Raw genomic sequence first — 15,530 nt, 5'->3', positions numbered from 1 at the left:
GCGAGGCAGCAGAGGGTCTGGGAGCTGGAGCTGGGTCCTGCTCTGTGCTGCAGTGGATGAAGGCTGCTGGTTTCTCCTGCCTGGGGAATGCTACCAGCCAGCAACTGGGAAGCCTTGCAGATAAATAATTGATTCCAGCTGGCACACAGGTAGGAAGGATAACAAGCCTTCCAGAATGACACCATATGAGAGGTCACTCAGGAGTTGTGGCTGGACTTACGAGGGAGGAAAGCATCAAGATTCTATCCAGATACAATCTGTACATGAAAAGTACCTTACGTAAATGTGTACTAAAGGGCTTTAAACTATCTGGGAATTAATTTCAGCTGAGTTTTTGCAGAGACTATGAAGAAAACTGATTTAAGGTAGTATTTTGAGATTGAGGAGAAAGCTGCCTTGCTGCAGAACACAGCAGGTGCTGCACTGGACTCTGCTGTTGCCATGGATGCTCAAGGTTAATCTTGTTCAGTATAAGTTTGAAGCTCTTGGTTTCTTATTTAATGTGTTAGTATTAACTGGGAATGTTTTCCAGTTGCAGCTAACACTGATTTTATATAATTTCTGATGTTTGGGAAGGAAGTGTTCTAATTTCAGGATGTGGGTTGTTCAAGCATCTCTAAACTCCTATAAAAAGGCTCTAGACACTAGATGCTATTTACATCTTCTTTTTTTTTTCTTTTTTCTTTTTTTTTAAGTCCAGCTCTCTTAAGAATCTGGTTCTGCATTTGTCCACATTTGATATGAACTACACTATCATTAGCTACTAATTTTCATCTTCTTGCATTCTGCATCTAGAGAATCATTATTTTGATCAATGTATTTCACTCATGCTTTGAGTCACATCCTCCAGTCTACAAGCACTACAAGTGTGGCTGACTCCAGTTTAAGACTGATTCTCTATTCAAGTGGGCTAATGGTGCATACCACCAGACTTCTCAGGTCAAGGCAGCTTCTGATTCACTTCTGCCTTTGTGTGGCTCCAGACAGCATGAGAACTTAGGTCACTGAGAGAAAGTTGGAGCAAAGCAGACATGGGAGCCTTTTTTGTGGTTCTTTGTGAAGGTTTGGTGGTTTGCCTGTTCAGGAAAAACATGCATTAGATTCATTGAACAAGAAAATACACAAAATGTTTTGGAAATAAAAGTGTTGAGTCCTTACCAAGCTCAGACTTTAAGGGTTACTTAAGCTGTGCAGTCATGGGAGAACAAGGATGCTGTGGGGAGGTTGCCAGAATCCATTGCAAAGTAATTGTAATAGCCATCTTCACATGGCCTTTGTCTATAGCTGATGGAAATTTAGTACTCTAGCAAGAAAGAAGATGAACTATTAATAATTATCTCATTAAAATATGGAGAATTTTTTTATCTGCTTTGAATGCTAAGATCCTGAAGCAGAAAAAACAGCTCAGTAAACATACAGGAATATATTTTCTCCACAGCAGACTGATGAAAATGTATCAGATTGTGCTGTCTGCAATTTCACTGCTGCTGTCTCCTCAGCTAATTTGAGAGACTTGGATCTTCAGGCATTGTAGCAATGGTGATGGCTTCACAGTCTGCTGCTGACGAAAATGTGATTTTTGTCCCCCAAAACACTGAGATACAAAATAAACATTGGATTTGTAGCATATTTTGTACGTGATTTTGTTATAACGGTAAGCACTTAAAAGGATTAAAAGGAATTTTAATCACATTGATTTTCTTACTGGAAGTGAAAGAGTTCCATGTAAAAAATTAGTTTGAGTCATGTAAAGTTTTGACATGTATATCTTTCAAATCCTAAATGTGCTAATCCTTTTCTTGTACTGATGACCTGGCAGTCCTGTGTGGTTATATCTTGCTAAAATAGCTTAATAGCTACATATAATCTGAAAAATTGAGTCATTTAAAGAGTTAATAAATCTAGATCGTCACCTCCATGGAAATTTATTAATTTTATTTTATTTTACTTAATTTTAATAATGTGCTCAAGTGTATTATTTGAATATTTAAAGTTCAGCACATGCTTTGCTGAACTATGGCTTGATTATGACTATGAGAGAATATTTTATTACATATGCAGAAAACTGAATTCATTAGTCTTCACTACTTTCCTGCTTATCATGTAGAGCTCAGGACAAGTTTTAGTTTCTCCTTGAGATTAATATAAATCTTGATGGTAAAGCTGCAGATTAAACCTCTGTTGGGTTTGTGTGGCCAGGTTTTGCTGTGACTGGGGGGCAGGGACAGGACTCTGTGGCTTCTGTGAGAAGCTGTGTGTGCTGGAAGCTGTGTGTGTCCAGCAGAGGTAATGCCAGTCAGCTCCAAAACAGACCTGTCTCACACTGGAAAGGATCATGGAGGATTGTCTTCCATGGGAGCAGGGTATGAGTGTGAGAAGTTTTCCCCTTGAGCAGGAAGGAGCAGCAGAGACAATGTGTGATGAACTGACTGTGGCCTCGTTCCCAGTCCTGCAGTGCTGTGGGTTGAGGAAAGAAAGAATTTGGGAGTGAAGTTGAACCAGGAAAGAAGGGAGGGTGGGAGAAAGGTGCTTTTAAGTTTTGTTTTTATTTCTTAATTCCCTTCCCTGATTTGATTGGAAATAAATTAAATTAATTTCCTCAAGTCAAGTCTGTTTTGCTCATGACAGGAACTGGTGACTGCTATTTCCTTGTCTTTATTCTCAACCACAAGCCTCTTGTTGCATTTTCTTTCCCCTGTTCAGCTAAGCAAGGGAGTGATAGAGAGGCTTTGGTGGGCACCTGGCCTCCAGTCACTGAACTGCTTACTGAATTTGGCTAAAGTATTTTTTTATTTTGAAATTATGCAGCCTGTGACTAAGTAATTTGGTTTAGTATCCTTTCTTGTTTTGCAAGGACGTATCAAAGAAGGCTAGAGATCAGGGGTAAAACAGAAAAAAGTAATTGGTGTGTGCCAAGAATACCAAAGGTTTTGAAGAGAGCCATGGGGGAACTCTAGCTGTCTACAAAGCTGATTTTCTGCTATGTCCTAATGAGTCTTACACAATTTTTATGTGCCTTGTGAAGGTGTAGCCCAGGACTTTGAAGAAGCCTCTGCCCTTCTGAATGAGGAGGCACAGTGGCCAGTAGAGGTTTCCTGGTGCATCTCAAAGGGCAGAAGGCAGTACCTCTCTTTAGGCCAATTAGCTGAACCTGGAATATAATGGTCAGGGAACTCATATGTGGGCTTCCTCCATCCTTTTTTGTTTTTCTGATGTCCCCACAACCAAAGGGAGATGACTGCTGGTCCCCTGCCCCTCCTCTGGTTGAGTCTACTGGGGCACAAGCCAGGCCTGGGGACTGGATCTGTCATGTCACTGCCCCACAAAACCAGCTTCTCCATTGGCACTGTTGTTCCACTGCTGAGGGACGTTTCTGTGGAGAGCTAAACGGTTCTGTGGAGAGCTAAACAGTCATCTCACATGTAAGATGTGCAGTCCTCGTAGACTCAGGATTTCAAGAAAGGACTGCTACAGTATTTGATAAAGGTTGTATCTTGATAAGGATGTGTATCATTCTAAATTTCTGGTACATTTTTGTTAAACTTTTTTCCTCTGCAAAACCTCTTATGCCATTATCCTAAGCTAATCAGGAGTGAACTAAAGAAAAAAAAAATGTTGGAGAGGATTAGTTATGTAGTCTGGAGAAAATATATTCATAAGTATATAGTGTCAATTATTTAATCATAAATTCTGTTATGAAGTAGAAGGATAGCTATATGATTTAAATTATACAAAGAAGCCTGCTATTTTGACAAGTGTCACAGTATTACATAAACACAGAATGCTAAATAATAGTAAGTTTGAATAAGAAAAATATTAATGTTTTTAAGATTTTTTTTTTCTCAGTAAAGACTGGGTTTAGTAAATTTAATCTTCTTCTCCACAGTTTTAGGAAAAATACAGGATAAATCAGATAAAGAGAAGAGAGAAAGTATTTCATATTCTTAAATTCATAGCTATTATTGTAGCTTTAAGGAAGAAAAAAATATTTATATGTTTTCAAAGCATTTCTGTGGGTTTTTTTTCCAGTAAATAAACTCGGGAAGATTACGTATACAGAACTATCTTGGTGAAATTTACCAATTTAGATAAGCTCTAGCCATCCTCACACAAAGAGATCTATTAAAAATTCTTTTATAATTTTAATAACATATCATGCAGCTATTTAATGACATTTTGATATCCTAACTGCACTTTGAATATTTACTCCCCATTGCTTTTCATAGCTCATATTGCCAACAGCATGTTTTCTGTAAGTCAAACTGTTTCTGTCGCCATTTTGAAAGAAAATATAGACAAGCCTCACAGTAGGATATTTTGAAATATTTAGTTAAGTGGAATAGCCTATTGAACAATTGTCTTTTTAAGGTAAAAGAAAATAAAAAGTATTTTATGAAGAGTATTGCAACAAATTCATTTTTATCGGACTAAATCTAAAAGATGTAATAAAACCCACAGAAACTCTGAGCCAGCTGACAGATGTGTTTGCTATACATACAAGCTACTGTTGCTGAAAATCTCTGAGAAATTTAGCTTTAGAAAAGGCTTGCTTTTCCCAGTAACAGTTGTAATATCATAAGGTCTTGTACCATTTTGTTTTAATTAAAAGCTAATTTTTCACCAATTCCCTTAAATTAACTTTTCTGGCTACTGCTGGCCTTTCTTTTTTTTGCTTTCTTCATTCAGCATTTGATAATTACTGTAACACATCTGCCAAGGAAAATTTAAAATAATGAACTTTCCCAAATACTCCCAATACTGTCCAATCACAGTGCTCACTGATGGGGCTATTGAGGCTGGAGCTACTGTTACAGACAGAAAAGACATCAGTGGGATGAGATGTTCTTCATGACATTCTTTAGATTTGGTACTTCTCTAAGCTCATAAATTTAGCCTGATTTTTGACTCATGAGATCAGGTATTTTTCTGAGCTTTTAGAAAATATGTGAAGAATATAAATTAGCTGAAACTAACATATGGGGGGTTTTCACATCACTTGTCTTGAAGAAGAATTTGAGTGTATCTAGAAGTTAAAACCTACTGGTTCCTTCTACAGTAGGACTCCTTCCCATCGTTGTAGTTCTCCTGAATGGGTCTGAAATGTCATCTCTCCCAGCTTGCACATATATGATCCCTGGCACAGTTGTGCATTTCCACAGAAATTTGGTGGAATTTCACCTGTCATCTTGGCTTGTTTGCTCAGCTTTGAACACTAGCTGCATTAGGGCCTGATTTATTTGTGAGCGTGCAGTGGAGGCAGATCAGAAGCACACCAGGGCTCTCGCCTGTACTGCACAGAGCATCATGGTAAATGACAGTGCAGGGGTGGGATGCAGAATTTGGTTCCTCTGGAAGCACAGAGAACTGCAGAGGAGGGGCAATAGAGCAGAGAGCATGGTCCTCTGCTTGAGGACCAGCCTGTGAGCTGTGTCTGTGGAGGAGCGGCATAGTGAGAGGAGGAGTTGAGTCCCTGGGTTGTGTGTGAGCTCTTGGGGCCACTCTGTCACTCCTGTGCTTGAGTGCCTTGCACTGTACCACTGTGTTTACCAAAGCTTCAGGCTGAAATGGAATTCATGTCATGCAATGGCACCAAACTGGAAATCAACTCAATTTCTAATGTACAGCACTTCTCTTTGGTGTCCTAATTGTCCAATGAAGAAAGACAATGCACATAATCGATATCAGTGTTGTAAGCTGAAAAATGTCACTAAGCCTGACATTGTTCTGACTGGTGGCACTGATACAATATGTTGCTGAACAGGAATTCACATTGAAGTCTTTTATGTACTCCTAAATAATTAATATGCATAGATTTTGAAATAAGCTAATACTTTCTAGATGAAGATAAGAAATGTGTTTTAATAATCCTTTTCTTCCTGCCACTTGATTTATCAATTCTTAAAATATTGAATTGCAAATGTATTATGGCTTTTTATGTGTGTCTTTTTCATGAAAGCTGCTAGTACATTCTGTTTTTCTCTTGAGTTACATGACTTAGTGACAATCCTATTTAGTCAGGAACTTTGTGCATCATCCAGTGAAATATTAAAAGGTTTTAACTATTAAATGATTTTTATGTATATGCAGCATACAAAGCTGTGCACTAAGCAAATTCTTGTACCATTTTTATTACTAGAAATCTAAAATAAATAATAAATTGGTTTATAAATTCTTTTGCAGACCTATTAGCATAATGGCTCTGTTAATCATAAACAAGAAAGAGTATTTGCTAAGACTGCTATACTTACTGAAGGAAAAAGAATAGTAGTGCTGTGTTATATGCTAACCTCTATTTTAAAAATATGTCTTTAGAGAACAGAAAACACAGAAAAATCTGTGAAGGAGTGAAGTTAATTAGCTATAGTGGCCTTTTCAATAATATAGCCATGACAATTCTAAGAAAAAGCATTGAAATAGAATTCAGTTCATGGGATTCTTGTACTTAATGTACTGTTACTGTATTTAATTTAGGCAATGGCATTGACAGTTGATTTCTTCAAGAGATGAATAAGCGATACACTACTTTATACTGAATTCCTTTAAATCTGCACTACTTCTTTGAATTTCAATTATGGTTCAGTGTTAGCTAGTCTTTTTCTGCATGTTTAACTGTAAAGAAATTTCATACGTGAAATATATATTGTATTTTCCATGACCTTTTCTTTCCTTTTCCTCTTTGGTAACTTTAGGTTTATATAAGCATTTAGATGTGATAGAAAAATGAGAGTGCGATCCAGTTATTTTGATAGTTAGTACATTTTTTCAATTCAGTCAATAACCTGAGTTACCATTACAATGCAGTGCTCACCTCTTCTTATATGAATAGCTTAATTTGCAAAAATGTGTTGGATGGGTGCAATCACAATAGTTATAGTAATGTCATACATCTATTCTGTGCTAACATTTTATTTATTTTTGGAATTTTATTAATTCTGGGAATCAAACATTGCATTTGAAATACATTTGTCTCTTGTACACATTTTTTTGTGATTTTGCCTGTGCCTATGTTCGATATGTGCATCATTTTTAAGTGTATATTTTCACTGTTTAAAGCTTTTTTAAAATAATTGTCATTTATATATTTTCAGATTTTAAAAATATATTTTCTACCTAAATGGGCCCTTCTAAATTTGATAACTAGTATGGACCTTTACTGATTATATACTAGCTCTGTGGAAGAAAACACATATGGGACGTTTTATCTGTATCTGGAGCTGCTGTTTCAGCTATCGAACTAATGGAACTCTAATGGAACACTTAGTAACAAAATTAATGGGCTGCATTCTTTTCATTGTCACTAGATCTGTGTGGCTCCATTAGTTCTGATTTCTTCAGTTACAAGAAGAAAGAACAATGAATATGCTGGCACTTTGCTATGTATTAGAAAGGAATCGATCACTTTCTGTATTCATGAGCTAATCGGCACCTTGCTACATCAACTTTCAGTCAGCTGATATAAATTAAAGAACTGGTATTGGTTTATTTACAAAATAATTTATTGATTCTAATATTCACCTTATTCTTGGATTCATAAAAGAAGGAGGTGAAGGATATTTGTTTCTTCTGTCACTGTTCATTATCACAGATATTTCTACTAGAGGAAGTGGTTTCTCTGGGATTTTACTGTAATCCACAGGATTTTATTTTTATTGAGCTCTTTTTCTACTACTGCACTTGATGGTACTTGTTTCAAGGTTCAACTATGTACAAAAGATGAAATGAAATAGCAATCATGTTTACTTTCTATTAAAGTATGGATTTTTTTGAGAGATTAATTTACTGGGGCAATTCTCTGTGAGACCATTTTACAGCTACCATCTAATATCAAAACCCAGTGCCACAACCTTTCTTAAAGACATGCAATCTAATTTGACACAGATAGCTGTTCCAGGCTTTATATTTTTGTTAGGGTTATAGCTGAAACACTGTGTAGTTACATCAGTGTTTCTATCTTAAGGATTTCTTTTGATTTTGAAGGCTGAAATATTCTTGAACTTCTTCTCACCTTTTTCATTAGCCCGGTCCCTTTACACAGTTCTCAACATCTGTGCAAATTTGCCATTCCCAGTCTTTAGAAATATCAGTATCATCCATCTGCAGCTAATTGGCTGATGGAATATGGGTAGTAGGGTAATGAACTACTAGATTTGGAAAAATTTATTGGAACTCTATGCCTGCTCAAATGGGGCCATCTCTAAATCACTCAGGGTTTTGCCATAGTAGAGGATTTTTCATCTTATGTGTATTGGCACCTTTCACAGCCTCTCTCAGAACTGGCAAGTATCCATCCAGGAAAATATAGTCCAAATAGATCCCCTCTGCTCCAGAGTTCCTCCTGATCACCCCCAAAGTTTTTGTTAAAAACAGAAAATTCAAGAAGGAATTTTTGTTCATAGATGATGTTCCATAGTGCCATCTATGGCATGAAAGGCTCCATATAAAGCTGCTTAACTATCCTGCATGTGAAGGAAAAAATATGAGAATATACTACATTTGAGAACAGAAAACATAAATCGAAATGCTGTGATTGTTTCTATTGCTTTATCTTTGTTTAGTTTGAAAAAATGTTAGCATGGTTTATCATTGTTTATCAATTGTTTATCAAATGTTTATCATTGGCCATGACATTTGAGAGGCCTGTGTAATATTGCCAGAATATAAAAGACTAAAGCAAAAGTGACTACCAGAGACTGGCCTTTTAAATTGTAGTTTTGCCACTGTTGATGAAACTTCTCAAGCACACAGGTAGCGTGGCACTTGTAGTTTAGTTCTGTTTCTATTTTCTTCAGTAGCTATTATTCTCTTTTAGGGGATTTGCACAATTTAAACATTTATTAATGAGACCAGAAGACAGGTGTGTTGACTATTTGCTAGGCTGAAATATGATGAAACAAGAATATATACTGAATATACTGCATATACTTCTTCAGAAATATATTCATATCTAAATACTTTTTTTAGTACAGCCTCAGAGAGGATTTTTGTGTTTGCCTCAATATTAAGGGTTACTGCCGTGCTTCATTATTTTCATGATATTACTTTTACTTATTATTCTCTTCTGTGACTGATCTAGACATTCCAAGATTACTTTATACTTTGAAATGTGATTATTACATCATGTGTTACAAAGATATAAGTGCTTCCTGTATATTTCATGTTTTTATTGAAATAGCTAAAATTTCAGCCACAATCCCCCTAAGTCAAAATGCATTGTGAGGAAATCATGAAACAGTCAATTTAATTTTCTAATTTTGATTGTTTAGGGGTTTTTTAATGGAAAAAATAATGAAATATATTTATTAACATTTCATCAAAATCACCATTTTGGTTTCAGAAAAACATGAAGAGAAATATCAAATAAGGAAAAGAAAGACAGCTTTTCTTTACTTTGCAGCACTTAATGAAAATTTATGTAGCCTCAGAAAATTAAAAGTAACATAGTGTTACAGTCAAAACTTTGTTGTGAGCAAACCAGGAAAATTCCATGATATGAGAAGCCACTGAGTCACAGCTGCATTAAAATAACCACACTTTACAGTATTTTACTGACTGTTTATAGGGGTAGTTCAGAGAATGATGGTACCCTTTGCACTAAAAAATTATAAAATTAATACACAAGTCTCATCAAAACAGTTTAAAAATGCCACACAACCACTTTCAAGTATCTGTCTCAGTGGCATGCTGCCCCTTTGGGTCCCAAGGTTGGCAGTACCCATCCTCCTCAAAAAGACATGAAAAGGGTGCTCTCATGAGTTCCTGGCACCCTGAATTCTTCATTAGGAGAATTGTGATGTCAATGATTTCTTCTTTCTCAATTTACACTAATTTAGCACATTTTCTAACATTTTTTACCCATTATTCTTTATTGATTTTCGCTTTATGTCTCTATTTATTATATATTTTATTTTGTGCTAGTATATTCCTTGCTATTTTCCACTGTTTTTTCTCTTTGCTCACCTTAAAACTCTTTTGAGTCAGTTGTTTTTTTTAATGACCATTGCTAGGTTTTTTCGGCCTATTTTTATTATCCCGTGCATACGGTCCTATATACCTAATTATTATTTGCAAATCACAAATATTTCATCCTATACAGAATATTTACTTTTTAATGTATATGTAAAATCTCTGATTATACCACAAGATTATGCAAATATGAGCAAATACAAGCGGTATAAGCAAAACTATAACAAATTAGTCAATAGTCACCTGATCATTAGAAAATTTGTTGCAGTTAAACAAGCTGAATCAAAACTCCAGGCAGGAGTGGTAAATTCAGACAAATCCTGAGAAATTAATCTTGAGGCCTTGCAGAGCCAATACAAGGTCTACAGCTTGTTATTGGCAGTGGCTAAACTGAATTGCAGGGCTGTGATACAGTGGTACTAACATTCTTGCATTTTTATTTTGTCTCTTTGTCATATTACATGTCTAGAATTGTTCAAAATGCATGTGAATGTGACACATAGGGATATGGATTAGTGGTGAACAGTGACTTAATGGTTGGACTCGATGATCTTAGAGGTCTTTGTCAAAGTAGTCTTTAGTTCTATGATTATGTGGTTATTGCTTCCAAGTAGAAAACTGAAAAATTAGGAAGTCTAGGTTTTTCCTAAGTTTTTAAGGTTTGGATTTTTTGTTTCTGCAGTGCTGTTTCTCAGGGTTTATTTAGTGGTGTTGTTTTCATTGTTTCAGAGTTTTCACAGAAATTGAAAACTTGGCTATTTAAGGTACAGCAAAATAAAGAAGGCATAAGGAAAAAAGAAGCAAGGAAAAATCTGTGGGGAACGTTCCTAAACCAAAGTGAACTCATGACTAGGAGATACAGGACTTGAATTTAGCTGTTTGGGTAAACTTTACATTCTCTGGGAAAGCTGTAATCATAGCCTTGTTAGGATGTGGTGGTTTCATGCCAGCCAGCAATCCAGCTCCATGCAACTGTGCACTCACTCCCCCGCCAGCAGATTCTAGGAGAGACTTGGAAGAGTAAAAAGAGAGAAAAGAGAGAAAAGTTGTGGATTGAGACAAAGACAGTTTAATGGTAGAAGCAAAAGCCATTCACACAAGCAAAGCAAAACAAGGAATTAATTCACTGCTTCCCTCTGTCATCTTAGGGAGAGCAAGGCCTCATCACATGTAATGGTGACTTGGAAATTCAAACACCATCACTCCAAACCTTCCCTTCTTCCTACTGTGCCCAACTTTACATACTGAGCATGATGTCATATGGTCTAGAATATACCTTGGAATATAGTTGGGGTGACCTGTCCTGGCTGTGTCTCCTTCCAACATCTCAGGCATGCCAAGTCTCCTTGCAGTGGCAGTACAAGAAGCAGAAAAGGCTTGGGTCTGTACAAACCCTGCTCATCAATAGAAAAAAAAATCTCTATTTTATCAATCCTGTGCTCAGCACAAGTCCAAAACACAGTCTAATACCAGCCACAGTGAAGAGAATTAACTCTACCCCAGCAAAAATTGGCACATAGGATCACACACTTTAGACTTTCCCTTCTCTTGAGATCTGAACTGAATACCTGTCATTTCCATAGAAATTTGGATGTGCTCCACTGAATTCCACATGTATACAGTCTCTTGTACAGTCTGAATACTACTTTTCCCATTTTCATGATATATTTTAGAACCAGAGGAAGTGATATTATTGTAAGACTTCATACTAATAAAGGTGGTTTATCCAAGCCTATTAGGACAAAACCAGCAAGATTGTTGTAAGTACCACTGCAGATAGCACTATCAGTCTTAGGCTTATCCTCTTTCTAATGCACTACCAAAACTAATCAGTCTCCATACAACTAACATACTAACAACAAGCAGACACTGAGGAAATATGCTTTTAGCATAGTAGCAGTGTCAAAACAGTATTATTAATTCAAAACTTTTCAGATAAAATTGCTGTGTTAACAAAGTGACTTAGTTGTTCAACTTAATATTCAAAGATTAAAAAAAGTTTAAACAGCTCAGCTCAGGCACAATAATATGTATTTAATTCAATATAACGGCTGTTGTTGCCACAGCAAGAATAACAAGTAGGTTATAACATAGAAATAACCCCTGACTATTTAATTGCTGGCATCTCTGATGGAAAGGAAACACATTCCTCAAAGAATTTATGTCTGTAAAGTACTGATTTTCTTGAAACAGTGTTTCAAGGGGATAAACTATTTTTCTTACTTAATGGGAGAAAATAATGTTTATAAATGAAGTGATTAATTGATTATCTCAGAGTTTCACTGTTACAGCAGAAAGTGTAGCCTTTTAGTTCACTCTTCTGAGTTCATTCATATCTAACCTTGATGAGGGTAAATCCATTAACAAGGGCAGGTTATTCTCTGCGAACAATTCTGTTCTTCCTCAGTGAAATTCATGGCTGCTGTGGTAAGTACAGAATAATAATAGGCAATGGAAAAAAGTTATTATGGTTGTTTGCAGAAGTCAAACATCAAGGTGCTTTTAAAGTGAACCTTTAAGTTATTATAATAAGACGTCCTATAGTATCAGTGCAATTTGTTATTTAGCAAAGGCTTCCATCACCCAACAATATCTGGTTTTCGTTTTTAACTCTAGTCATGTTGTAAATCATGTTTATAGGAAGGAGACTTCTTTATTAGTTTCAAGGCAGGTGATGGTCAGTAGAAGTAATCCTCTGGGCAAAATTATGCCCAGCCTCAGCTTAAAACACATTTTGATTCATTTATTATATTCTCAGTCTGTTTGCAGACCTCCTGCTGACATCAGTAACAAGCAATGTACTGAGAAAAACACAGAGCTTTCAAAATGAGATGTTATTTGTGTTTGAAAAGACTATTCTAACATTTTTTCTCTGTACTAATGCTGTCACATTTTATATGCAGCTGTGGGATTTGCTGTGGTTTTATATTTTGGCACCAGCCTGTAATGTGCGTGCTATCATGCAGTATGCTCAGGGAAAAAACCCAACGTGGTAATAGTACATTTGCAGCCCACTTTATGGGCTAATTAAGATAAAGGATGCTGTGAATTCCATAAATATCAACCAAACCACACAAAAGTGTGTCAAGACATTAAAAAATGTTGCTCAGTGCAATAGAAAAAGAGTTGTCACTTAGCAGCCTGTCCTTTGCTTAAACATAGGGAAAAAAAAACCCATAACAGATCTGGGAAAAAGTGATCCCTGCAAGGGATCAAGCAAGTGAAATGTGATACTAGACTTCAATTCAGTGATCCACTTCAGATTCTTTCAGATATCATGGGTTATTAAGTAACCAAATTATATTCAAGTAATTCAGCACCTGCTTCATCAAGCTACAGAATATGGAATTAGATATATACCACTTCAGCTTCACTGATTTGATTATGTAGTGGAGAGAGACTGGTGAATATACATTAATCCTATGAAATTAAATCAAGAAAATTAGCTGAAGATATTCCTAGGGGCCTATTTGCTGTCTATTTGCATAAAATGCTGAATTATCTGCTTACTAAAATCACTTTTTTTTTTATTTTTTTAATGAGAAATTGAATGGAACTGAGTTTACATAGGAATTTAAGCAGCAAAGTACAAGTTCAAACCAGAAATCCATTTAATTTCTGGCTCTTACAACAGCCAGTACCAGATCACTGAATTATAAGAATAAAGCAAGTATACATTTTTTTCTCTTGGTGGTTCCTAATATGGAGTATAGAGCCTACACTTTTTGTTTATGTTCAATTACCTGTGTTGGATTTGGCTTCCATCATTATTTTTTGAACCAGTTTAAATTATTCAGTCTTTTCACAGACGCAGACATTCCAGTATTTCTAACCATGATTTTGTTCTCTTTATAACTCTTCTGCTGGTTCTGGATGCTTATTATGTGCTATTTTCTCTACAAGTCTAAACAAATAATTTAAGATGCAGAAGTTTATGCTGTAGGCTTTTCAAATTAACTGAGATTAACTCCATACAAAATGACTTAATTTCAGTGTTAAGTATGGACTGTCTTATCTCAGTCTGAAATTGTGACTGTACTCAGTCTAGCCATTTTCATACCATATATGAAAAGTGTCTTTTTTATAATTTACTTAAGATATTCTAAGCAATTCTGTTTTCTATACAATTTTATCTCTGATTCATTTATAAGCAATATCAGAATTGAATTTCATTTTGATTTATTGGAGTAAAATTAGTGAAGTAAAATTATTGAAGTAAATAATAATAAATAATAAGACGGTAAAACATGTTTGCAAAACATATGATTTAGGTTTAAGTAGTGCTAGCACTTCAAAAGGTTTTGATCTGTAGAGAAATAGATTTTCATCCTCAGGGAAATATTTACAATTCACAGTAATTTTCATTTTTGGTTGAAAACAAATGGATTCTTGAGGGAGAGTGGTAAATAGTAAACACAGCATGTATAAAAAAGCCACTGTCCTGGTGTGGTTAGTACACATGGCTCAAATCCAAGATACAGATTCTGCTGAACTTATTCAAAATAGATACTTGAAATTTGTTCTCTGGATCCAGAATAACTAATAATCAAAAAGCTTTTTGTGGATTATAGAATGCCTCACCTGTTTTGAGCAGCTTTTTTTCTTGAAAATGAAAAAAACAGTCTTAGTTTTTTGTTACAGACAGTGCATTTCAGCAAGCTGTTTTGAGTTCCAAAAAAATGTTTTATTAAAAAAAAAAGGAAAATAAATTGTTACGAAACACATTCTCTTTTCTCCTCATTACATGCATGAGAGAGTACTCATTCTTCTGCTTTGTATTCTCCCACTGCTCTAACAAATCATCACGTGCTTTGTACTTTTCACATACTGATTTATTTGCATTACCTAATAACATCTCTGGGTTATATTTTGGTTGCAGGTTTCTCTTGGACTTCTACATGCCCGAGCTACTCATATTCTCTGGCCTCCACATCGTTGGCAGAAGTTACAGCCAGTGCTGCCTCCGGAGCGCAAACCACTCCACAGAGAGCAAGAGTGATCTGAATGTTCAGACAGGAAAACACCAAGGCCAACCAGAAAGAGCTGCAGTGGTTATACCATCGCCTCCAAGAGCTTTGCCAAGTGCTTTTGACATCAGTGTCATATCAATAGATGTGACATCTTAATGTTACAATGCCACCAAAAACTCTTCATGTTTTTTTTCTTTGTTCTATTGTTTGGTGGGTTTTCATAATCTCCAACATGAGGGCATAATATATTAATTCAGTTTGAAATAATTGGTTGTAGAAGGACTGAATGTTCATTTTTTTTCAGGAAACAGTAACATGCTTGGCTTATACCTGTGCTTCTCTGGACATGAAACTATTAAAACCTTCAATAAACTATTTTGATCTTGTACATTCATCTTGTTTCTTTTATAACTTTTATAACTGCATGGAAACTTTATTAATATTGATTGCATGTGGAAAAAAAAAATCCAAAATATCCAAAGCAACTTTGGGTTGTCCTATAATTAGTACTCATGAAGAATTAGTACTTCTGTAGGTGAAATGTTTTCAATGCAGCTTATTTCTATTATTAAACTGAGTACATATTACTTATTTCTA

At 35.6% G+C, this 15,530-nt stretch overlaps 1 protein-coding gene across 1 annotated transcript in view; it reads left to right on the top strand.

Annotated features, from left to right (window-relative positions):
* Window positions 1–15,321, top strand: part of LOC131592279 (mitochondrial inner membrane protease subunit 2-like) — a 404,870-nt gene extending 389,549 nt beyond the window's left edge. Inside the window, exon 6 of the mRNA XM_058863685.1 lies at window positions 14,843–15,321. Within this exon, the coding sequence (XP_058719668.1) occupies window positions 14,843–14,962 (120 nt within the window). The 3' untranslated portion in view covers window positions 14,963–15,321. The remainder of the gene's footprint in view (window positions 1–14,842) is intronic.
* The last annotated feature ends 209 nt before the right edge of the window (window positions 15,322–15,530 follow it).

Source organism: Poecile atricapillus, chromosome W (assembly GCF_030490865.1).
Source record: "Poecile atricapillus isolate bPoeAtr1 chromosome W, bPoeAtr1.hap1, whole genome shotgun sequence".
NCBI classification, from domain to species: domain Eukaryota; kingdom Metazoa; phylum Chordata; class Aves; order Passeriformes; family Paridae; genus Poecile; species Poecile atricapillus.
This window is presented reverse-complemented; position numbering and strand designations above follow the sequence as displayed.